At 45.0% G+C, this 25,854-nt stretch overlaps 2 protein-coding genes across 5 annotated transcripts in view; both read right to left on the reverse strand.

Annotated features, from left to right (window-relative positions):
• Positions 1-1,596, reverse strand: part of RRM1 (ribonucleotide reductase catalytic subunit M1) — a 45,388-nt gene extending 43,792 nt beyond the window's left edge. The window contains exon 1 of the mRNA XM_023209594.2: positions 1,130-1,596. Coding sequence (XP_023065362.2) covers positions 1,130-1,148 — 19 coding nt within the window. The 5' untranslated portion in view covers positions 1,149-1,596. The remainder of the gene's footprint in view (positions 1-1,129) is intronic.
• Positions 1,597-2,941: 1,345 nt separating this feature from the next.
• The window catches only part of STIM1 (stromal interaction molecule 1), a 216,861-nt gene continuing 193,948 nt past the window's right edge, over positions 2,942-25,854 (reverse strand). For all 4 annotated transcript variants that reach the window (XM_023209590.2, XM_023209589.2, XM_023209591.3 and 1 more), the window contains 7 exons: positions 25,666-25,843; positions 21,170-21,347; positions 13,791-13,958; positions 13,161-13,261; positions 12,643-12,878; positions 9,596-9,662; positions 2,942-4,860 (listed from right to left, as the gene is read on the reverse strand). In XM_023209590.2, coding sequence (XP_023065358.1) covers positions 4,347-4,860; positions 9,596-9,662; positions 12,643-12,878; positions 13,161-13,261; positions 13,791-13,958; positions 21,170-21,347; positions 25,666-25,843 — 1,442 coding nt within the window. In that variant the 3' untranslated portion in view covers positions 2,942-4,346. The remainder of the gene's footprint in view (positions 4,861-9,595; positions 9,663-12,642; positions 12,879-13,160; positions 13,262-13,790; positions 13,959-21,169; positions 21,348-25,665; positions 25,844-25,854) is intronic.

Here is a 25,854-nt window from a genome sequence, read left to right on the forward strand (position 1 = left end):
TTCTAGCTACTTAAGAGGCTGAGGCAAGAGCATCACTTGAGCCCAAGACTTCAAGGTTACAGTGAGCTATGATTACACCACTACACTCCATCCTGGGTGACAGAGCAAAACTCTGTCTCGAACAAATCTCCATCTTTGATAGGTTCACAGCCTAGAGGACAAAACAGAAACAACCAGTCGATCAACCAGTCTTTACTAAGTGCCTACAATTTGGAAATAATTGTATTGCTTTAACAAAGGCAAGTAGGTTCAACTCAAAACTTGTTCATACATATCTCATGTGGCTGTTAAAAGTATGTTGCTCTTGTTTTTCCAACCCGATTAAGCCTATTCCCAAGGCAGGGACTGTCTCCTCTTATAATCTCACAAAGCCAAGCAAAGGACTGGGCACAAAGCAGGGACTCGCCAAGTCTAATGAAAAGGAACTGTTGAGAAAGAATACAAGTTCCTGACTCTTCCCAGGCCCCATCTTGTCAGAAGATGTCTCAACCAACCTTCTCTGATTCAGTATCTCTTGCCATGAAAGGAAAGGAATTCCAGGATGCTGTCTGTCTGGGATCTGTTTTTTCCACCCCATACTCCTATCCTCACCCCACAAAAGAGATCAGTAAACTGACAAGTGGCTATGTAGGGTAAAGAGTCCCTCTCCTTCTTTCCCAGCTGCCCCCCCACCCGGTGCCTAAGACAGCTCACCAACCCCACGGTTTTCTAAATCAAACTGTATTGTCAGCTATGGGTGACTTTGGGTCAGTTGCCGAAACCTCGCTCTGAGCTTCAGTTTCCTCATCTGTAAAGTGGAGCTAATAATCTCTCTCTCAGAGGCTTGTAGAGAGGAATAAAATAGTGCCTGAAAAGTGCTCGGCAGTCACTACTCCATACAGGGCGTTATCCTTTTGAAAGGCGGCAGGATGACAAAGCCGAAGGGGCGCAGCCTGAAGGCCCGAAGGAGGTTCGGGGCAGGATGACTGAAGACGGAAGGCCGAGCGAGCTGACAGGGCGGAAGGCCGCGGCGGGAAAGGCGGGAAAGGCGGGAAGCAGCGGAGGCGGGCTGGCGGCTTGGGCATCAGCTCCGGCGGCGGCAGCCCGCGTCCCCTCACCTCCCTTCTCGCCCACCTCGTTGCCCCCTCACCTCGCTTGATCACATGCATCGCGGCTAGTGGATGAGGCTCTGAAGGATCGGAGACTGGACTGCGGCTCTAAAGCGCCGGCGGGATCAAGAAGGTGACAGAGTGGGAAGGGTTAGGTTGCAGGCGCTGCTCAAGGACAGGAACTGGAGTTGGAGACAGACAGCACTTTCTCCAGAGCAGAGGCGCAACAATCCAAATCCCCTTCCCGCGCCCGCCACCCGTGACGCACAAAGGGGTGCGACGGCGTTCGAATGACGTTACTCGACGCTGCAGCCCACGCCTGGGGTAGGCTTCGCAGACTAGTTCAGGCGCCTTGTAGCCGCCATGTTGAGTGTGGGCAAGAGTTAGAAGACTGCGCCTCTCCCATGGGCCCCGTTGGATGTGGACATGCCCGGCGGAAACGCTGCTCTCCTGCCGCCATGTTTTGTGTGGGCAAGCCAAATTCGGAAGCCTTGGGGCCCTGGCGTAACACCTAGAGCCTGCTAGGTCAGGCGCCGCCCCTGTCGCCTGCGTGTCTCCGCCGGAGGAAAAGCAGTTCGCTTATTTTGTTACTTTTGAAATAACAAAACCTAACTGGCTGGAACGTTTTTCTTGCTTTGACATTTATTATAATAATCCTAACACTGCTACCGCTGTGGGCTCAAGCCTAGGCTCCACAGCCCTGGGCAGCTTGGAGCCCCAGGGCTTTCAGATCGGCCAGAAGACTGGCACTCAGGAACTGGAAGAAAACCGCGCAAGGCCAATGACGTTTGGATTTTATCCTGACGCAAATCAGATCCCTGAGAGAATTTTAAGCAGGGCAGGGTCAGTACCCATTTGCTTTTAGGGTTCTTCAGTGGATGGTAGCAGAGGCAGGGTATTTGCCTTGTGGAGGTAGGATGGACTTGGTGACTTAAAGTGGAGAATAAGAATAGATGAGAACCCTAATATGCAAGGCTGGTGTAGAAGCTTCTGATTTGGGCTACCCAAAGCGATCTTTACGAAATTTCATCTGTGGCATCTTTTCTCTAAAGACTTTTCGTTGGTTTCTCACTACCCTCCAGAAGCTGCCCAAGCTCCCTGTGAAGTAATTTGAAAAATCATGGAAAGTCGTAAGTGTAATCGCAGCATCTTGGGAGGCTAAGGCAGGAGTATCATGTGAGGCCAGGTGTTGAGATAAGCCTGGGCAACATAGTGAGACCCCATCTCTACAAAAAATAGAAAAATTAGGACAGCGCGGTGCCTCACTCCTGTAATCCCAGCACTTTGGGAGGCCGAAGTAGGCAGATCTCGAGGTCAGGAGTTCGAGACCAGCCTAACCAACATGGTGAAACCCCCTCTCTACTAAAAATACAAAAAAGTAGCCAGGCATGGTGGCACGCGCCTGTAATCCCAGCTACTCAGGAGGCTGAGGCAGAAGAATCGCTTGAACCCAAGAGGCAGAGGTTGCAGTGAGCCAAGATCGCACCATTGCACTCTAGCCTGGGCAAGAGAGCAAGACTCCGTCTCAAAAAACACGAAAAAGAAAAATAGATGTTTTTTAAAAGTCATAAGTGAAGTTACAGGATAGATAGGGTCAAGTTTACCCAGACATAGCGTTTCCCAATTTAGCAAATAAAAATGTGCCCCAGACACTGCATGAGAGAAAATTATACTTTAAAAAGTGTTTATCTGAAGTTCAGATTTAACTGGTCATCCTGCATGTATCTGGTAGCCCTGCCCACAGAGCTTCTGGGTATGTGCATTCAAGTTTCATTTTCCCTGGGCAAAGGAAAGATAGTCTCTTCATCCCATCATGCCACAGCACAGAGAACACAATGAGAGTCAAAGCCAGCAGGGGTTAAAATCTCCTACATGCTTTATTGGACTTCAAAGAGTCTTATGAAATAACACAGAAAACCCCATTTGAGGGTGTCCAGGGGGTACAAGGCAGTCTACAACCTAGCACCCTCCTAAGACCAGCCCCAGGTGCACCCACCCTAGGCCCAAAATAGGATCCCGGGATAAAGGCATGGCAGGGAGTGGGGCAGAGGGAAAATACCTTTACAGCCATAGCAAAAACAGGTAAGGGAGAGAGTTGTATAGAGGGTGGGAAGGGTGGGGGGAAGTGGTCACACAGCCACCTTCACCTATACCATCTTCCTTAGCCACCCCTTCCCCAAACTGGTTGTGTCCTTTTTGAGCCTCTGGCCAAGGCTACAAAGTAACATGAAAATGGGATCTAACAAGGGGAATATGCAGCGTAGGCACTTGGGAAATTCAGGAGATTTTTTTCCTTTTAACTTGTTTGTCTTTTGGTTCAAAAATATGACAGCATCCTTGCCCAACAACTCCAGGACTCCATAAGAGCCCTGTATCATGGCTGTGGCTCCCCGGGCCAGGGGAGCCACTTGTCCTGAGCCCCAGGAGTATTGATGCTTGGGGAGCTTTGGGGCAGCACCTCTTAGAGACAAACCCTCCTGTGGGGGAGCAGGGGTAAGAGGGAGGCAGGTGTGGGTGGGAGAAGAGAGAAAAAGTGACTGCCTTATAACCTACAGTTCTGGCATCCACTCATGCTCCAGTGAAGAGAGGCCTCTTCCAACCCATCCCCAAGCCTCTCTTTAAAAGTCTCTGGTGGGTTGTTCTCTGAGAATTGGTTTCACTCCCCCATGGACTCCTGGAAGCCTGAGTGAGATCTAGGATGAGGTTCCTTCTGACCCACAACAATACCAAATAACAAATCCCAAAGATTAGGCCCTGGCCCCAGTCTGGAGCAAACAGAACCACTGTGAGTGGGGTGGAACGGATCTGAGGCAGACATATCAGAAGTTACTCCTCCTATCTTCCCTGTAACTGCTAGGGGAAGCTGGGGAGTGGTGGGAGGGAGGAGCCTGAAAGCAAGAGACAGAAACAAGAAACCAAACCTCAAAACTGGGACAGCAGAGACAGAAGCTGAACTCCAGAGGTGGAGCTGGGAGCTGAGGGAACAGCAACTAAGACATGCACTGAAGTGGAGAGGGAGTGACAGCAGCAGCCCATGGTTGGGAGGGAGGCAGGGCAGGCAGGCCATGGTGGTCAGTTAATAAATAATAATGAAGGACCCAAGGATGTACAGTGCAGGTATATACAGTGCCCAGACCCCTGGACCAGCCCTTCCCATGCCCCACTCTTGGGACCAGTTATCTTGAAGGGAGGGAGGGAAGGAGAGGCAGAAGACCCAGGGAAGGACAAGCTGTCCCATTACTGCCACCCCCATCCTGCCTACTTCTTAAGAGGCTTCTTAAAGATTTTGAGGGGAAACTTCTTCCGGCCTGGGCTGGAGTCTGTCTCCTCGCCAATAGAGCCATTATCCTCCTCAGCCACAGCCTTCTTGCCAGCCAGGTGGGGAATGCGTGTGTTTCGGCTGGCTTGCAGGGCTCGGCTGTCCCCAACTGGAGATGGCGTGTCTGGGTCTGGGGAACTGGGGCTGTGAGAACGGGAAGAATCCAAATGTGGAGAGCCACCAGGTGGGGCTGAGGGGCTCAGCTCCATTAGGCTGTGGGCCTTGTCCAGCCCATGGTTCAGCGCCAGTAATGCCTTGGCCAGGGCAGGGCTGTCAGGCAGTTTCTCCATCAGAGACCCTGGGTGGACCCCCTCGATCAGCCGGTGGCTGCCATTGGAAGTCATGGCATTGAGAGCCTCGTCTGCGGCACGGCTCATCTGAGGAGGTTTGGGGGCCACACGCTGGCGGTCACTCATGTGGAGGGAGGACTCCGAATCGGAATGGGTCAAATCCCTGCAAGACATGGGGCAGAGAGGAAGAAAGGGACATATATTGGATGGGGTGATGGTGGAAAGGTGAAGAGGAGAGTGGGACAACACAAGAAGACAAGGACAGGGTAGGAAAATGGGGATAGAGCAGCAGGAGAGAGAAATAGGATGAACAGGCAGGTGGGAAGGAGAGAGGAAAGAGGAATAGACAGAAGTTGAGCAGCCGTAAGTATAGGATAAGAGAGGAGGCAGGAGGAGGGAATGAGGATAGATTGGAAAAGAGACAGGGAAAGGAGAGTAGAATTGTAGAGGAAGAAAAGCAAAAAGATAAGCAGGTAGAAAGAATGGCCAAGACAGAAAGACAAGAAAGGGAAAAGTGATGGGGAGAGAAGAGAGACAAGAAACAAAAACAAAAAATGCCATCATCTGTCTGGGAAATGGTTTTCCAATGGCAATGGGCTCCACAACTGGTGAATGCTCTGGCTCTGAACTGGTGCAACCACAGGCTTAAATTCCACAGGCATCCTCCTCAATAAAATCTCTGCCTTCTCATAGCTGGCTAGATTTCCTGGGACTCAATCTTAAGCTAACACAGAACCCACATGCTGCTTCGAGTCACCATTTTCCATGCCTTCCTCCCCCACTTACTCCTGTCACACCTTAGGATATTATCCAGTCTGGGTCAGACCCCAAGGAACAGGGCACATGCAGTCAGTGGACCTGACCCAGGCCAGGGATGAGAAGGTTAGAACAGCCTTGCAAAAAATCCTTCAGCCACCCCAAAAGGCCAGGATGCTGCCTCTTCTAACCATCTCACAGGATTCAAAGGAGGTCATAGATAGGTATTGCAGAGTTCAAACCAAAGTCTGTGGTGCGGCAGGAAGGGTGGGGTCTCTTACAGACCTCTGCTGACAGGGAGAATGTAGGGAGGCATAGAAAGACAGGATGTTGGCCTTTAAAGAGCAATGGTTCAGAAGAGTTCTGGACTCTTCTGTGCGATCTTGGACAAGTCATCTAAACTTGCTAGTTCTTAACTTTGGCCCAGTGAAGATAATACCAATTCAATTTATCTTACAAGACTGTTTGGAGGATCAAATATGCTGGCAAAGCACTTGGAAATGTAGAAATTATTGTGGGAATGAAGATGATGAGGCCTGCCAAGCTGAAAGGCCTATGTAAGGGCCGGTCACAAGAGGCTTCTTTGCAAGGCTGAGTTATGGAGACATGCCACCGCACATTGGACATGCACGCATAGAGGCTAGTCTAGGAACTTGAGACCCTCTAAGGAGCTGGTGGTTCCTAAGCCATGAATCAATTCCAGATGCCACTCCTCCTGCTCTACAGACAAAAAGGTAGATATGGAGGTGCTCTCTCTGCCAATCCTGAATCCTCCTTCTGCCTTCCTAGAGGCCTGAGAACTTCAGCAAAAGCAGAGAAGAGAGCTAAGGGAAATGTTTAAACATCTACTAGCCAAAGGGGAAGAGTCATGAGTGGGAAAGGAGACCACCATAGGACCTAGAAAGAAAGAGGCTGAGGGTCAGAAGTTAGGGAGGGAACCAGGCCCCTGAAACAGGCAAAAATGACTCATAGCTATTGTAGACTTAATTCTCAGTAGGAAGCAAATAACTAAGTAGCCACCCCATGGGCCAGTACCTTCCTGGACTCAGCAGGCAGCAGAGAACAAGTCCAGCTCAGCTTCCATTCTACAAATATTGTGTTAGCCACATATTCTAGTATTTACAAATATTCAGTCTCATATTTGGTTTCATATATCTGACACTGTCCTTGCTTCTAAACTTGTCCTTGTTTCTCTAAGCCCCAAGATGATCCTCTCCATATGTTGCCTTCTCCAAACACTATTATAAACCAATGAGCAAGGTGCCAAGGAAGTTCTGGGGAGCAATCACACTATGAAAAGGGGTCCTCTAAGCTGAGGAAGTGAAGATCCTGGGATCCTACCCTCTCTAACACCAAGGAGGAGAAATCAGGAGGTTAGGGCTTTCCCAGCCTCACTTCTCCTGGACCACACCCCTATTTGGTCTTGATTCCTATCCACCTTTTCATTTATTTATTGACAGGGTCTCGCTCTGTCGCCCAGGCTGGAGTGCAATGGCGTGATCTTGGCTCACTGCGACCTCCCCGGCTCAAGTGATCCTTCTGCCTGAGCCTCCCGTGTAGCTGGGACCACAGGCATCTGCCACCATGCCCAACTAAATTTTTGATTTTGTAGAGACAGGGTCTCACTTTGTTTCCAAGGCTGGTCTGAAACTCCTGGGCTTAAGCAGTCCTCCCCTCTTGGCCTCCCAAAGTGCTAGGATTACAGGCGTGAGCCACTGCACCCAGCCTGATTCCTGTCCTTCTATGCCTCCCTCATCAACTAAAAGTTTGGACTGCCAAAGCAAGATAAGAACCTGGGAGGAAGCCCAGGGAGATACAGGAGGGAAAAGGCCCAGTATGAGGCAGGCTCACCTTCCCTCCCTGAATCACTGAGAACAATCAGGCCAGGGGTCCCTCCCCAAAGGCTGGGCTGCCTCGGACTCCCATCCCAAGCTACTGACCTTACTAGAGAGCCTGTTTGCCTTTAGAGATGATCCTCTGGTGCATGGTGCAAAAGAAAATTAAGTAGTGAACAGGCCAGGTGGATATAGGTACCTCTCCGCCCTTCCTCCCCACTGCCCTCAGCTTAAACCTTGGAGCATGGAATTCACAGCATCCCCTAGTTTCCCCAACCCAATTTGATCCTCTCCATCTGTATTGGAAGGAGCAGTCTCCCTTCCTAGGCTTTTGGATGAAAATGAGAATGAGAATGGATATGAGTGGCTCTGCTGAGTAATAATCCTAGTAAGGGCAATCCCTTTGTGCAAGAGAAAGGAACAGCCCTCGAGCATAACTATCCAGAGGTTTAAGGGGCAGAGTTGAATAAATGGGTATCCAGAGTGAGATAGAACTGAAAAAAAGCAACAGAGTAAGCAGACTGCAGCCCAGATGCCAGGACTGGGCTGTGGTCACCACTTCAGAGATGAGAAGTACTTCCAGAGGGGAAGGACTTTCTGAGTGTCTCCTAAGCTTGTTCCAGGCAAGGTCAAGGCTACTACCTCTGATCCTAGTCTACCATCTTGGGTATTAGCAAGAAAAGTCCCTGCAGCTGCCAGACAAAGCTGTGGAAGAAAAACCTTTCACCAATTATTTTCCAGTATACTTTTTGAGACCTTGTGAAAAGACAAAAATATCCAACGGAGTATTCTGGAATGGAAAGCCAAGTTCTAATCTGTCTCTGCTCTCAACTAGTTGTGAGACCTGGAGGGAATTACCCTTTTAGAACCTTAACTTACTATTCTAAAAATGTATATTTTAATTCCTACCCCACCTATAAACTCTTCTTGTCCAAAACCCCAAAACCTATGTCCCCTGTCTTGGTTCCCTAATTTCATGAAGGATGAAATTCAGTCACTCATGAAGTCCATTCAGTCACTCAACCTATAAACCTGAGTGTCATACTAGATCCTCCCTTTCCTTCACCACTGTAGCCAGTTACCAAATTCATCATGTCTTTTTATCCCAAGGACTCATTACCTCCCCTAGTGGTCTACTGGAATGTTTTCCAAATTCCTGTAGTCTTCCGCTTCCTTCCTTCACACAGCCACTAAAATGTTATTTCTAAAATGCAAATGTGACTGATTAATTTTCTCTTAAAAATCCTTTTGTAGTTTTCCATCTCCTAACGGGTAGAGGCCAAAACCCTTTCCTTTCAGAGCCTTCATCACTTAAGCCTCAGCTGTTTCTCCTTCCCACCAACATATATCCAGTGTTCTAACCACAAATATATCGTATTCTCTTGGATCTCCATGTCTCTGCACACAGTGTTTCCTCTGGCTAGAATACTCTTTCTCCTTTCCCTTCACACAGGATGTTCATCTCTTTGGTGAAGCATTCCACCCAGGTACACACTGTTAGTCACTCCTTCCTCAACACCCCCATAGCACTTAATAAATTTTCCCACAATTATTTATGTATCTCTCTCAGACAAGATTGTAGTTCTTGATGGCTGGGATGGTGTCTTATCACCAGTGAACCCCTATGCCCGGCAGAGCCTGGCACAGAGTAGGCATTAGTAAATGCTTATTGAAGGAGTGAAGGAAGTGAGGGCCCAAGTGAGAACTAATGTGAAAGTGCATAGTTTAGGCAAAAGTGCTATAGGGTCATGAGGGAAGAAAGTCATTACTCATTTTTAGAGTCAGCAAACCCCAAACACAGAAGGGGAGAAAGTAGGCTGACCTTAAAAAGGAATCCCAGAGCTGGGAACAAACAGGATAAGAAGAAGATTCCCCACTGCACACACCCCCAGAGTTGATCAAGCAGCAGCTGGCAGGCAGAAACTAAGGTAAAAGCAGCAGAAAGGGAAGGAAGGGAAGAAAGAGAAAAGAGACAGCTGATACCCCAAGCTCTCTGAATGCCCAGGCATCACAGTGGTGCTGTCAGAAGGGGGTGTGTCAGGGTAGGGCTCCATCTGGAGGAAATAGGAAGTGCTGTGGTGGTAATAAACAGGGTGGACATGGACGGTGGTGATGGTGGTGGTGGTGGTGGTGGTGGTGGTAGTGGTGATGGTGGTGGTAGAAGAGGAGCAAGCAGCAGTAGCAGAGGCAGATGGAGAGCTCGTCCCGTAGCCTTCAGAACTGAAAGACTGTCCAGATGAAAGGCTGCGCATTCGCCGCAGAGATACCCGGCTTGTCAAGAAGTGGCCAGCCTCGCCCTCTACCAACCTCTGAGATCCCAGGCCATGCTGTGGCTCCATCAGGCGCTGCCGAACACTGCTCTGCAGGCTAGGAGCTGCAAGGAGAATGAAGAAAGTGTCAGGAGGGGCCAGCCCACTTTGGGCTGGCAGGTAAGGAGGTACCCATGAATAAATGCTTGCTGGAGACCACCCTGGGCCTCTAATGCCAATTGGGAGGATGGGGCACCTCCTCCCAGAAACCTCCCACCAGGGGTCCTAAAAGGATGGGAAATTGAAGATGAGGTACCCGGGTCAGTTTTAGTGGCAATTCCAATAGAGGAGACCTATGGCCAATGTCACTATAAAGGGAAGTGGCAAGGCAGTTAGTGAGTAGGCACAGGCAAGGAAGGGTAGGATAGGGGCTTGGGACAAGGTCCGGGAGAGTACTAAGAACCAGCCTTTTCAGAAAGCCAACCTCAGGAAATAATTCACAGCATAGACAAGGACTTATACATAAACATGTTCACCATTAATAATAATTGAATGAGAAGTAAACATAATTGTTTACTTTTTATTAATAGCTGTATGAAAGTAAACATAAAGAATGAACAATGGGAAAATGATAATATATCCAGTTTCTGGGATACTATAGAGCTATTAAAAATGATGCTTATAAAAAGACTTTAAGAAAATAGGAAAAATGCCTATTAAAATGTTCAGAGGGGAAAAAAGGATACAGAATTATATGTGCTAGCCTTGAGCTTTGGAATACCAAACACTAGAGTTTGAAACCAGGACTTTCACTTCTAGTTGTGACCTTGAGCAGCTGACTTCCCCATTTTAACTCCTAATTTCTAAAATCCTGCAGGGTTCTTCTGAGACTTCACAATAATGTCTTTAAGGCACCTGTTTCAGGTTATGGCACTCAATAAATGGTAGTGGCTATCATTATCTTAACCACATAAAAAATTTCACAGACAAAAGAGTGATAGAGAAGGTGCTCAAATATGGTGGGACTATGGATGCTTTTTATACTAATGTTTGCTCTTTTTCACTTTCTAATAAGCACATAAACAACAAGGAACCAGCTCTTGGATCAGGCTGCAAATCGGGGTCCTGGAGATAATGGCCACCATGCCCAGTGAAGGGATACATGGGCACCAAGTAACTTAGGAATATGCTAGTGCATCCCCCCTTGGGCTCACTCCCAGCTAAAAGACAGTACAGACCTTTATTCTTTCTCCTCTACCCTGATAGATAGGCTTCTCTGCTTTCTCCCTAAAGATGAGAGGGCCAGGTTACAAGGGTGAGAGAAGCCTTGGAAGGGCCACCAGGGAGAGAGCATAGTTCCATAGTGATAGAGAGTTCAGGAGGCAGGGCTTCTATGCTGGTAGCTTTCAAGGTATGAAAGAGAGGCTGAAGAGGATAAGGAAGTCTGGAATAAGGAGGGGAAGGGGGAGAAAGAGGGGGGAAACTGGGAAGAAAAGGGAGAAACAAGAGAAAGAGAAAAGAAAGGGATGATTTTTCCTTCCCTCTTTCCCTCCCAGCCCAGCTGGAAGAAGGGCTACCAGGTTATCTGCATAGCTGGGCTAAAGGGAGAAGCCTAAGCCTTCCATTACCAGGGGTGTTCTCTATCCAGCTCTTGCCAAGCAGGCTGATTCTTCTTACCCCCAAACTCCCCCCTGTAGTTAGTAGGGACAGTGCTGAGGGGATAGAGGGAACAGGCAGGGGCATGAAGCAGGCAGGAGAAGGGACCCATGGGGTAGGAGTGTTGATTTAGTCCCAAAAGTCGGAAAAACAAAATGCCCCAAAGGGGCTCCTCAAACCGGGGTATTTCCAGAGGGACTGATCATCCGAGCCGGCGGATGTAGAGCAGAGAGAGCGGTCACTGAACCTACGCCCCATCAGCCAGGCAGCATCTAGGGTCAATAGCCAGGCCAAAAAGGAGAATAGAATCTGATTTATGGAGGGCTTTGGCCTGCCATCAATGTAATAAAGGGAGGACTGAGGGCAGGGATTGGGTAGCTCAGAGCTAATTAAGGTCCCTCCCAGCCTGGAGAACACAGAAGCCTTCAGATCAACAAGTCAAGATCAAGCTCTGCCTGTCAGTGATCCCGTCCTTGTTAAGCCTTTGATTAAAGGCCTAACAAGTTATCAGATCCGAACAAAGAGGCTTGGCCAGGGGCAAAGTATTATTGACAAAATTACAAATAAATTCTGTCTGGAGTGGGAATCCAGCCTTATTAAAGAATGTGAAAGTAAGCCCCTAACCCCGCCCCGGACTTCTGCCCTCCCCCATACTGGCAGAATATGGGCCTAGGGCAACAGCTTTACCATAAGGGCTATTCTACTTACTTAAAATAGCATCTGATCCAAAGAAAAATTCAATTGTGGGCCAGTAAGGGAAAACTCCCTTCATTCACTGAAGAATTCCAGTGTTGTTCCATTTGGCTCTGCTCTACTCAACTCTCATCTCTTGCAGGGGAGAAAAGGGAGAGGGAAGACCCAGGACAGAGGAAGAAAGGGTGGGATCCAAGAGACCAGGTGGAAAGTCAGACATGCTTGTGCAGGAGATCCCACCTGGGCAAGAATGCCTTTCCAGCTGAGAGGATTTAGGACTATATCACTTTAAGGGACTACTGCTTTATAGGGCCTCTCACAAAAATACAAAGAGAAACATCATTCCATTCATCTACTTTAGCAATTAAGAATAATGAACAAAAATCAAAATAAATAAGTTCAATAAATAGTCAAAATAAATGCCATTTTTACATTGAAATTCACTAAAGGGCATTATTTTTTATAAAGGTAGATAGAGTCGTAGTTAGGGACAATAAAGTGAAAAAGACTGAAGGGAGACACACTTAGCACAATAGACCCAAAGGGGCATACAGAGCATACAACAAGGAAAGAACACCAAATGGACAACTATAAAGAAATAACCTGAGCAAACTGTGCTTTATTGACCAAGGTCATGAGTTGAACTATCTTCCTGGGTATCTGCCCCATCTGCTGTTTAAGCACAACAGAGGCCACAGACTTCTCAACCTGTGCATCAAAGGCTCCTTCCTTCATCCCCCCAAAGAGGTCACCTACACTGCATGGACAAGGGAGACACAATTTCCTCATCCATGTCATCCACGTCGTCAGTCATGATGAAGTGGGCAGGGTTGGGGCGTGTACTGCCCATCCAGCTGGGGTCTATGTTGAGGGCAGCCACCAATGAGTGGATGCCAGGGTTATTGACAATCTGGAAGCCACAGAGGATCTCGATCTGTTGCCAGCGATGCAGGCGCTCCCGCAATGCTGCTGTCACCTCGCTCAGTGCTTGCCTGAAGACAGAGGAAAGAGAACGGCAGGCATGGACTTGGTGCGAACCCCAATAGGAATGAAGCCTCTTCTCAGAGGAACAAGTTTTGAGAATATGTGTGAATAAAACACACAATAAACTCATAAATTTAAGAGCAAGGCGAGAGATAAATAAAGTCTGAAGAAGGAGACCAGAGCTGTCCCTCCACCAATGAGGAAATGGAATTGGTGTTGGAGGCCCTGTATGCCCTCAAATTCTGAGGATGATATGGACATTGCCAGAGTAGATAACTGGTGTTACTTACTTAGCTGTTAGAATTTTATGATCTACATCATCCAGGGAAGAGCTGTGGGCCACATGGAAGGTGCCAAAGAGTGTGTTTCTCTTCTTTTTTATCTTCTCAGCCTGCAAAGATGAGGCCCCCAGTTCAAAAGGAGCAGGGATTCGAAGTTGGAAAAAATAAGACAGGCCTTCCCCTATGGCTGGGACCCACTCCTCCTAGCCCAACTTAGACTGCACAAGGAAAAGGAAGAGAAAGAGGAAAAAGAGAAAGGCAGGCAAGGTAGAAGAAAAAGGAGGAGACAAAATAGAGAAAGCGAGGGGAGAAGCAAAGGGGTCCTTGATAGCCCTTTTGCCCCAGGAGGACCTCTGTCCCCATGGCAGCCTGAGGCTGGCAGAGCTTTCCCTCTGCCTGCCTCCACTTATTTCATCTTTTCCAGAAGATAGGCGGGAATGCCCCTATACCCTCATTCCCTCCTCCAGAAGCCTAAGGACACTGTCAGGAGTTGAACATTAGGAAAGAAACAGAACCCACCACCACAATATCTCTTCACCCAATGGGAGGAACAGGGAGAGAGAGAGAAGAGGAAGATATGCAGGTAAAACGGAGAAGGGCAAAAACGAGAAAAGAGGGCAATAGAAGGGCAGTTCTCACCCCCTCCTTGGCCACCAGCAGCTGCTTCTCAGCATTTTGCTTCTTGATGTTGTAATACTGCACCTCCACCTCATGTGTCAGCTGCAGCCACTTCTGAAGGGCCTCTGGAGCATACCATGAGCTGTGTGATTCTAGCTCCTTCTCTGCTTTCCTCAAGGCCTCCCGAACCTGTGCAGCCAAAAGGATGTGAGTTCATTTACTGCCATTAATACTCTCCAACACCTCTGTATGATGCTTCAGAACTCAGACTTCTTATCTGCTTTACAACTCTCCCAGGAAGGAGAAAGGGTAAGGATTATTTTCCATGTTTTATATAGAAGAAAGCAAGCTCAGAGAAGAAAATTAACCTACTCAAGGTCCACAGTGTCAACCAGAACCCAAATTGAGATGTTTTTGTTCCCAGACGAAGGCATTCTTTTCTATCACATCAGCTTACTTTCCTGGTCATGCAGCAAGTTCCAGCAATCTTCCCTGATCTCTTCAGGAACAGGTCAGCTAATGAATCATCTTCTTACCAAGAGTCAGGGTCTGTGCTTAGACTTCAAGACATCACAACGTGACAGAAAAAGCACTGGTCAGGAATCTGAAAATCTGGTTCTTGTCCCTGGTCTGTCACTTAACTGGCTGTGTGACCCTGTGCTTCCTAAACCAGTTCTTAATTCGGTATGAGGCAGGACTTTCTCCCATGCAAATCCAAACTGTCAGTGAAGGGGTGATCTCAGGAGAGAATGAGTTCCCTGTTATGGGAGGTATGTGAAGAGCTCATGTCAGAGAGACCTGAAAAATGATTGGTACTTCAGAAGGGTATTGTCCTGAATGCTCTCCAGAGTCTCCTCTAGCCCAGAGACTGTGTCTATGATTCTCTCAGGGAGTAGAGCAAGTGGGCTTTGAAAAGAACTCTGTACAAGATGGGAAGACAATGAGCATGCCCACACCTAACAAAGGCATTACCAACAGAAGCCAAGACATGAGAGGACCAATGTATAAGTAGAAATAACCAACTTCTCTGCAGGGAGCACGCAATGAGGCAGTCCAAAGCACTAAAGTGTAAAAGACTTGAAAGTACATACAGACATTATGTACACAGAGTTTCTTGCTGTCTCATCCAAGCTACCAGCATAAGTGATCTCCAACTCTCCTACCTGAACAGAATCCCAGAGAAGATGCTTGAAAGCAGTCTTATTATCCCCAGCTTCAGCCAATGAGGTAAGCATCCTATAGCAAGCCTGAGGTCCTCTCCACAGCCTAAGATAGGCCAGGAGGGCCTCAGCTAGGGACAGAACACCTTTATTCCTTTGAGAGGCAATGAGTGTGCCAATCTTCACTTGGTTTCTGTTCCCTGAAAAAAAAAAACTAAAAATAGCCCACTCCTGTTTATGTAGCTTCTAAACGAAGACTAAATACTTTAGAAAGTAATATACCAAGTCTGAAAATTTATGATCAAGTACTAAATTAAAAGCAGTTTAAGGAATGGGATAAGCTAAGCAGGGAATAATGGAAGAAGAAGAAAAAAAAAGAGAGCAAATAGAGGGAAGCATGACAGTCAGGGAGGCATACAAAGGGGCTGGCCTACAAGGCTCAAAACCTGTTGGGAGCCAGGCACAGTGGCTCACACCTGTAATCCCAGTACTTTGGAAGGCCGAAGAGGAGGATCACTTGACCCCAGGAATTCGAGAGCAGCCTGGGCAACACAGTGAGACCTCATCTTACAAAAAATTGTAAAACTAGTCAGGTGGGATGGTGTGCACCTGTGGTCCCAGCTACTCAGGAGGCTGAGATGGGAGGATCGCTTGAGTCCAGGAGGTCAAGACTGCAGTGAGCCAAGATCATTCTACCACACTCCAGCCTGGGCAACAGAGTGAGACACTGTCAAAAAAAAAAAAGCTGTTTGGTTAATGAGAGAAGTAACTACAAAATAAGGAATGGGGGAGATAAAAGACAGACAGAGACAGACATATCATGCCATGCACAGTAATAAAATGTCTGATGGGAAGACAACATATGGGCAAGTCAGAATTCTTGTCCTTTTATTTTGTAGCTGTGGTTCTCAACCTTGTAACATACTGTAGCCACATGGGGAACTTTTTTACTTTATTTTATTTTGAGACAGGGTCTTGTTGTGTCGTCCAGGCTGGAGTGCAGTGGTGAATCTCAGCTCACTGCAACCTCTGCCTCCCGGGCTCAAGTGATCCTCCCTCCTCAGCCTCCTGAGTAGCTTTGGGACCACAGGCGTGCACCACCATGCCCAGCTAATTTTTTTTTTTTTTTTTTTTTTTTTTTTTTTGGTAGAGATGGGATTTTGCCATGTTGCCCAGGCTGGTTTCAAACTCCTGGGCTCAAGCGATCTGCCTGCCCTTTGCCTCCCAAAGTATAAGGATTACAGGCGTGAACTACCATGCCTGGCCAGGAACTTAAAAAATACAGATATCTGGGCCCCAACCTAGAGATACTGATTTCATTGATCTGGGGTGTTTGCCTGGGCATTAAAATAGGCTCTCCAAGTCATTCTAATATGCAGCCAAAGTTAATAAACACTTATCTATATGTTTTAAATAAAGTGTTATCACCTGACTTCCACTTCCCAGTAAGATATAGTAGGTCATGGGAGAAAAACAATTCTGATCCAACACAACATCTGGAAAAAGCTGTATACATTTTATGAAAATTGTGTTTTCAAAATTGTTTTTATTTTGAAAAATTTAGAAAATATGTTATTTGTGTAAACATCTAAGGGCCTTGATATAGTTATTCTTATTTTTATTTTTGAGATGGAGTCTTGCTCTGTCACCCAGGCTGGAGTGCAGTGATGTGATCTTGGCTCACTGCAACCTCCGCCTCTCGGGTTCAAGCGATTCTCCTGCCTCAGCCTCCCGAATAGCTGGGATTACAGGTGCCTACCACCATGCCTGGCTAATTCTTGTATTTTTAGTAGAGATGGGGTTTCGCTATGTTGGCCAGCCTGGTCTCAAACTCCTGACCTCAAGTGATCTGCACGCCCCGGCCTCCCAAAGTGCTGGGATTACAGGCGAGCCACTGTGCCCAGCCTGATATAGTTATTTTAAATGAATTAATAAATATTTTTTAATTTTCTGTTTTAATTTCTAATAGGTTAAATATCAACAGTATTATCACCTATCAAAATGTTCTTTGAGGTCCTAAATAGTTTTTAAAAGTAAAGGGTCCTGGCTGGGTGTGGTGGCTCATGCCTGTAATCCCAGCACTTTGGGACGCCAAGGTGGGTGGATCGCCTGAGGTCAGGAGTTTGAGATCAGCCTGACCAATATGGTGAAATCCCTTCTCTATTAAAAAATACAAAATTAGCCATGTGTAGTGGCAGGCACCTATAATCCCAGCTACTCAGAAGGCTGAGGCAGGAGCAGAATTGCTTGAACCTGGGAGACGAAGGTTGTAGTGAGCCGAGATTGTGCCATTGCACTCCAGCCTGGGTGACAAGAGCGAGACTCCATCTAAAAAAAAAAAAAGAGTAAAGAGTCCTAAGAACAAAAAGTGTGAGAACCACTAGACTAGATAAACTAAAAGTCAGAGAGAAAAAGCCTTTCTAAGATGAGTTGTCAATTGTCAGTCATTTTCTTCCTGGGAGACACTGATGATTTTAGATGAGAGCTGAAAATTGCACTGGACCCACGTAGAAGATCTCCACTGGGGCACAAAGAAAACAGCCTCCGATGTGGCAGAACTGCATCTCTCATAGTCTTTCAGGGTTGAAGAGAAAGAAACTAACAGCTTTCCATTCAAAAGTCAGGGAGTGACATATCTGAGAAACTGGGACAAATGAAAGCTACACCAAGTTTTACTAAAACTACAACCTAGTTCAAATGCAGCTCCATCTCTGACTGGCTTGAGGTGATCAGTTCCTTAATACACTCCACGAAAGAAAGGGGGAAAAACTACTTGATGGAAGAGAAAATCATCTGGAGCCTCTATTTTTTTAATACACACTGTCCAGCATGTCATAAAAATAAATTACTAGACATAAATGGCAAAAATGACTAATAATCAAGAGGAAAAATAAGCAGTCCCATAAATGATCCAGATGTAAGAATTACCAGACAAGGACTTTAAAATAATTACAATTGCTATGTTAAGGGAAATACAGGAAAAGATGGATACAGTAGATAAAAGATAGAAATTCTGGACAGGGAACTGGAACCTATAAAAGAGTAAAGTGGATATTCTAGAATTGAAAAATACATCGTCTGAGAGTAGAAACCCACTGGATGGGTTAAACAGCAGAATGCTTACAGTAGAATGCAGAATTAAAGAACTTAAAAGATAGATCAATAGAAAATAACCAAATCAAAGCACAGAGAGAAAAAAGAACAGAACTGAGCATAAGAGACATGTGGAATAGAGTTAAAAGATCTAACATAAATATTACATTCTCAGAAGGAGAGGAGAGAATGGAGCAGAAGTAATATTTTAAGAGATATATAAGTGCTAAAAAGAATGTATTTTCTAGAGTTAGGCAGAGTGTTCCAAATGTGTCAAGGAATTCAAACTTATTAACCATGTTTTTAAATTTTTTATATCCTTATGGATGCTATTGGTGACTTATTATTGAGAGAAGTATATCAAAATCTCTAACTTTGATTATAAAATTTGTCTAGTATCATTTTAGTTCAGTCAATATTTGCTTTATATTATTTTAGACTATATTATTAGATGTATCCAAATTAAGGGCTGTTATATATTAATTGAATTCATCTACTTATCATTATGAAATATCTATTTTTGGGGTCTAGTAATACTTCTTGACCTAAAGTTTACTTTATATTAATGTAAATATTACATTTATATTAATATACAGGTACCTTTGCTTTATTTCACTTAGCAATTGCTTTAGGTCAATACTTCATGACCTAAATCCTATTTTATATTGATATAAATATTATATTTATATCAATACATAGCTACCCCTGCTTCATTTTGCTGCTTTATTTTGTAACATATCTTTTCTCATCCTTTTCCTTTGAGCTTTTTTTGTGTTCTTATATTTAAAGTGTGTCTCTTATAAACAGCATATAATTGAGTTTTGGCATTAATCCAATCTGACAATCTTTGCCTTTTAACTGAATTGCTTAGTTTTTTTCATACAAACCAAGTCTCAACAAGTTTCAGAGGACTACACCCACACAGCATATGTTCTCTGACCATAGTGAAATTAAACTAGAAATCGGTAAAAGAAAGATAAGTAAAAAAGTCCTCAAGTGTTTGAAAATCAAGCAACATACTAGATAACCATGTGCCAAAAAAGGAGCCACAATAAAAATTAGAAAACTTTTGACCTGAATTATAATAAAAATATAAAATAGAGATTCCTGAATGATCACCTTACTTGAGGGGAAAAAAAAGATCCTTGACAGCCTACTTCATATCACATACAAAAGTTAATTTGAAATAATATCCCTAAATGTGAAAAGACAAACAATAAAGGTTCAGAAGAAAATTTAGGGAACTATCTTGGGGATAGGGAAGGATTTCTTAAACAAGAAACAAAAAGCAAAAAGCATCAATTTTTTTTTTTTTTTTTTTGAGATGGAGTCTCGCTCTGTTGCCCAGTCTGGAGTGCAGTGGCACTATCTTGGCTCACTGCAACCTTCACCTCCCAGGCTCAAGCAATCCTCCTGCCTCAGCCTCCCAAGGAGCTGGGACTACAGGTGTGTGCCACCACACCCAGCTAATTTTTGTATTTTTAGTATGGATGGGCTTTTGCCATGTTGGCCAGGCTGGTCTCGAACTTCTGATCTCAAGTAATCTGCCCGCCTCAGCCTCCCAAAGTGCTGTGATTACAGTCATGAGCCACAACGCCTGGCCGCATTTAATCACTTAAAAAACTTAATCATTTAATCATTTAAAAAACTGATTAAATTAGAAGCCCTTAAAATCAAGGACTTCTGTTTATCAAAAGACAATATTAAGAGAGAAAAAAACAAGTCAAGGCTGAGAGAAAATATTTTCTGCATATGTGTGTATTTATACTGACAAAACACTAATATCCAAAATATATAAATAATGCTTACAAATCAATAAGAAAAAGACAATCCAATTTTTAAAATGAGAAGAAATTCCCAAATCAAATGGCCAATAAATTTATTTAAAGGTATTTAATAATATTAGGGAAATGAAAATTAAAATCACAAGATACTACTATACATTTACCAGAATGTTTAAAATTAAAATGCCTAAAAATACTGAGGTCATGGATCAACTAGAATTCTCTTACATTGTTTTGGCAGTATAGATTGGTACAATCATTTTGGAAAACTGTTTGACAGTTTCTAATAAAGCTAAATACATGAATACTCTATTATATGTCCAACAGAAATGAGTGCTTATGCCCACCAAGAGACATATGCAAGAAGATTCATAGCAATATTATTCATAAAAGTCAACAAAGCTGCAGACAACCCAAATATTTATCAATGGAAGAGTGGATAAATTATAGTATACTCATACAATAGATGAGTAACTCAGCAATGGAAATAAACCAACTATCACTACATGCAACTTTGATGACTCTCATAGACATAATGTTGAGTGAAAGAAACAAAACACAAAAGAGTATATACTGTATAATGCCATTTATATGAAGTTCAAAATTAGACAAAACTAACTGGTTTACAAGTTGTGACAGTAGTTAACTTTTGGATGAAATATTAACTGGGGGAGCAAAAGTGAGTTTTCTGGGGTGCTGAGAAGGTTCTGTATTTTGATCTGGGTGGTGGTAACACAGGTATGTGCATATGCAAAAGTTTGCCAGCTGTATACTTATGACTTGTACACTTTATGTAAATACCTCAAAAAAAGAAACAAAATAACTGTTATCACCTATTATCCACTGTTCTTTGAAAATCATGGTGACTATTTGTATAATTTTCTTTTTTGGGTTTTTTTTTTTTTTTTCCGAGACAGAGATTTACTCTTGTTGCCCAGGCTGGAGTGCAATGGCACGATCTTGACTCACTGCAACCTCCGCCTCCGGGGTTCAAGCAATTCTCCTGCCTCAGCCTCCTGAGTAGCTGGGATTACAGGTACCCGCCGCCACACCCAGCTAATTTTTTTGTATTTTTAACAGAGATGGGCTTTCACCATGTTGGCCAGGCTGATCTCGAACTCCTGACCTCAAGTGATCCACCCGCCTTGGCCTCCCAAAGTGCTGCAATTACAGGCATGAGCCACTGTGCCCATAGTGACTATTTTTTACAACTTGAACTCTTATTGGTAAGAGTCCAGTGACTCTAGAGCATAGTCTTTAGATCACATTTCAAATTCCTCACACATGAAACTTCCAGCCAGACCCTGGGCCCCTGCCCTTTGCCCACCCGTCAAGGTGTCCAGGAATTTGTGGACTCTCCTACCTGCTCCAACTCCTCCTCAGCATATTTTTGGCGGCTCCGCTCATTCTCAGTACCCTCCCGCAGCTCCTTCAGCCGCTGGGCTTCCTGCTTAGCAAGGTTGATCTCATCGCGCAGCTTCTTCTCCAGATGGACCTTCTCCACCTCCACTGTGCGGTGCTCCTCCTGGGCCTTGTGCAGCCTGGGGGGCAATGCAGGGAGCTGGAGGAGGCCAGGCAAGGGGGTGCCAGCCAAAATGCCATGAGTCACGGCACCAAAGAGGAAAATGACAGCTCCAACTCTCAGCATATATTCTCCCTGCTCTGCTGACTGTCTGGCTTTGAGCTAACTCAGGGCCAATAGAAACCACAGTTATTACCTAATTCACACCTTGACCATCATTTTGCTGCCAGTAAACAAGGCTGTGGAGCCCAATTCTCAGGCATCTGAATCCCTCCTCTAAACTGTCTCATACAAAAATCATAACAAGTACCAGATTACAAGGTACTTCCCATTTGTCCTCCCAGCAGATAATGATATATTGGTACCATTATCAGCCTGGGACAGGCAGATATGGAGCCTTAGAGAGGGAAAGCAACTTGCAGGAAGAACTGAGGCTAGAATTCCAATCTGTGTGACTTCAAATGCCGTAACTAATCCCCTTATGTAGTGGTATCTAGAAAGTTCAATAAATGTAGAATACCCTGCAAGCTAGACAAAAAGATCCAGGAAAAACCTAATGGCCGAGAAATGACTGGGGTGGTAGCAGAGGGGTGGATTAAGGAAGATGAGGAAGGAACTATTGAGCTAGACCTCTTGGATTCCTGAGCTTCTGTTCCCAGAAGCAAAAAACAAATTTATGCCAGAGGGGCTGGGCAGGGCTCAGGAGAGTCCCCTGCTGCCCCCAGGCCCTGAGTTCCTTTCCCAAGTATCTTCCTTAGTGGATAAGATCTCAAGGGCATGAGTTATAATGTAAGTCTACCCTTGCACCATCACACACATCCCCTCAGTTCACTGACAAAACCTTCCAGCCAGCTAAACAAGCCTTCTCCCTTCCTCACTTCTTTCCTCCACACGGCTATCTATGTTAATACACTCATTCATTCATCTATTCATTCACCAAGTTCTTACAAGTGCCTACTAAGTGCCAAGCACTGTGCTAAGCCCTAAATGTATGGCAATAAATCAGAAAGCTGTCCCTGCCACTGAGGAGCTCATGATTTACTCCAACAAAGACAAGTAAACAGGTAACTGTATACAGTGCGACAAATTCTATAATAAAATTATCATATATATGATAAAATATATATATCTTTTCATTATAGAATTTTATATATATATATAATGTTGGGTGCACCCAAAAGATGGAGTAATCAGCTCTGCCTGACAGGAGTCAGGAAAAGAAAGGAAGACTTGGGCTACACCCAGAACAAAGACTCAGAATTTGCTAATCCCTTTGGAAGAGAGAACGGACTTTACTGTCTGGTCTTCCTTTCTAAGTAAAAACCACCAGGTTACCAGGGAACCAGATTAGGAAGGGGAAAGGATGGTGAAGAAGAGATAAGATATATAGCTTAGACTTGAGGTATGGAAAAGAAAGGATAGACTACAGAACAAGAAGGACCCTGAGAGAACACTGATCACTGAGATAATTAAGTAGATGAAACAGATGAAACAAACAGAACTCAATCTGTAAAAAACAAAACTAAGTCCAGAGCTATCAGTGGCGGAGACCTCAAAAGGTATCGTGGAACAAGCAAGGAGGTAAGAGGAGGAAATGTTAGGCTGCAAGCTCCTGCGAATTGTAATCTGCCTACTTTGTCCCTGAAGTGAAAGGGAGTTGAACCTCCTGAAAATGAACACCAGATGGCAATACATGCATAGGTAAAGACAAACCAGAGGCGCCATTTCCTGCCATCTCCTTCCCTTGCTGAATGTCCTTCTTTATTGTACTCTTCCATGACCCAACTGTATAAAGTTACACCATTAAGGATTCACTTCTTCACTGAAATACTGTCCTCTATGAAAGCAGCCTCTTGAGAAAAGCCAATACTACGATATGTCTGTCCTTTATAATAGTGAGCTCCTTTATAGTAGAATCAAGACTGACCCCCTTTCATAGTGCCAATAAGGTCTGTTAGAGATGGAGATCAATAATTATTGTTGCATGCAGAAATGAGCAAATAAATATACAATTAAGCACTGTCTCACTCCAAGGCAACAACCATTAGCATTGTAATTAGTCCTGGCTCTAAGCAGTTGTGTGACGATGAGCAAGTCTTGCCTGCTTTGGGAATCAAAATTCCTGCCTGCCTCAAATAATTATCTTGAAACTCAATGAAATCCTAACTGGAATGCACATGTAGAATTATAAGTATTCACACAAATTATCAGGAACTCTGTAATAAAGCTCTGTAAAAGTTGGCATTGCAGGTCTGTTAATACAAGGAGGAACAAGGTGGCAGTGGGCTCTGGACACTCGGAGGAGGATATATGTGTGCATGTGTGCAAGCCTATTTCTAGGGGGGAAAGGGGAGGGGCGTCTTTGTTTCTTTCTAAGTGCCTCAGTGGTCATTTAGCTCTGGAGGTCTTAGGGAGCAGGGAGTGCTGGGAGCTTAGTTTTATCCCCAAACTTGGAATGTCTCCTGCCTAGATTCTTTTGCCTTTGGAATGGAAACAGTACATGTTTTTCAAACAAATGAGGTATGGGGACTGCTCAGACAGCAGCAGTTAGCCCCTAATTGGCAAAGGGCCCAAGAACAAGGGGCCGAGCAGAGTAGCCAGGATTCAGCTTAGAGATCAGACCCCTCTTGCTCCCTAGAAGCCCAGCCCATGGAAATACACCCATTAAGTCTGCTACCTCAGTAAAAGCAGCACCCTGGAGTGTCAAAATTCCTAGTTCACTACTTACTGATATATGACCCTGAGCAAAGCACTTACCATCTCTGAGCCTTCATTTCCTCAACTCTAATAGTACCTACTTCAAAGGGCTATAGTGATTAAAAGCAATAATGCATTTAATTATTTAACAATACCTGGCTCACAAGAAGTCTTTTCCCCACCCCTCCAAAGAAAATAGTGTTTATCATTTAAAAATAACACAATGGCTGGGCACAGTGGCTCAGGCCTGTAATCCCAGCACTTTGGGAGGCTGAGGTAGACCTCTTGAGTCCAGAGTTCAGGAAAAGCCTGGGCAACCCAGCAAGACCCCTGTCTCTACAAAAAATCAAAAAAATTAGCCTGGCATGGTGGCATGCACCCAGCTACACAGGAGGCTGAAGCAGGAGGATCTCTTGAGCCCAGGGGGTGGAGGCTGCAGTGAGCCATGTTCATGCAATTGAACTTCAGCCTGGGCAACAGACCAAGACCCAGAGTCAAAAAAATAATAATAATAAATAGAAATAAATGAAAAGACAAGACTTCATTTCCTTTTACATGAGTTCCTGCAAAGATTTCCCAACTAGAGTACCTAGGCTTCCAGAATCATTTTCTAAAAAACAGTCCTGAATAGGCCTCTCCTCTTCTCGAAAATAAAACAACCAAAAAAACCTGATTTGACTCTCTATTGCCTTCTGCATCCTACTAACTTCCCCACATGCATCTTAAGGTCCCAGGGATCTGGCCCCACCCTATACACTCAACCTTAACACCCAGGACCTCCCTACCCGTCTTTCACGGCTACCTCCTCAGAGTCCCACATCCACTCATTCACCTCTTTGTCTTTCTAGTCATTAGCATTCTTATCCTATAAGCTGAGTCTGGAACTAAGTCTGCATTAAGTGTGCTCTCACTGCTGCTTCTTGTGGGTGTGTAAGTTTTCTTCAGGAACAATGAATTTCTTACAACTGCCGTCACAGAACTGGTTACTAAATGTTAGGAAATACACAGGCTGACCGACTGACTGACGGGCACTCTCTTTTCACAGCTAAATCTTCTGCCATAGTTTTGAAGTCATATTTAACAGAATCCCACACCATATGAGTTGGAAGTGTTCTAGGAGAGTTTAGCATTCTCCTAGGTCAATCCCTTCGTATTACCAATGAGGAAATAAGTCCTGGGAGGGAAAGAGATTTATCCAAAGTCATACAGCAAGTCAGTGTTTATGAGATTTAGATTCCTTATAAGAAAGAACTAAGGACAGTAAGAAGGAAGGTTTGTGAGGTTTCTTTGGGGAACAGCAAAGAACAGTTCATTATATCTATTTATATGCTAAGAGAAGCAGTGCAGAGATGGATGAAGGAAGAATGACCCCCTAACAAGCAATGGGAAGCTCAAGACCTCTGGCAGCTACACATTTCTCCTTCTGAAGCTAAGAGGCAAAAAAGATAGAAACAAGTTTCTCCCCAGGAGGAATAACTGCCCAGGGCACTTGGAATATCAGCAACCTAAACTTGCAGTGCAGCTTTGGAAGGATGATGCAGCCTGGGCTGCCATGTTGACAAGGTCTCAGGGGCCAAGTGGCTCACACCCAGGTGGAAATAGGAGGTTCCCAGGAGCCAAAGGTAATGGCAGGGCCTTACCTTTCCTGAAGGTCATGCAGACTCTGCTCAGCTCGGTGTAACCCTTCCAAGTCCTTCATCATCTTCTTCATGTGCTCCTTGGAGTAACGGTTCTGGATATAGGCAAACCAGCAGCCACCCACACCAATAACGATAGATACCACCAGCATGAAGTCCTTGAGGTGATTATGGCGGGTCACTGCCAAAGAG

The sequence above is a fragment of the Piliocolobus tephrosceles genome, chromosome 13 (genome assembly GCF_002776525.5).
Source record: "Piliocolobus tephrosceles isolate RC106 chromosome 13, ASM277652v3, whole genome shotgun sequence".
In the NCBI taxonomy this organism is placed as follows: Eukaryota; Metazoa; Chordata; class Mammalia; order Primates; family Cercopithecidae; genus Piliocolobus; species Piliocolobus tephrosceles.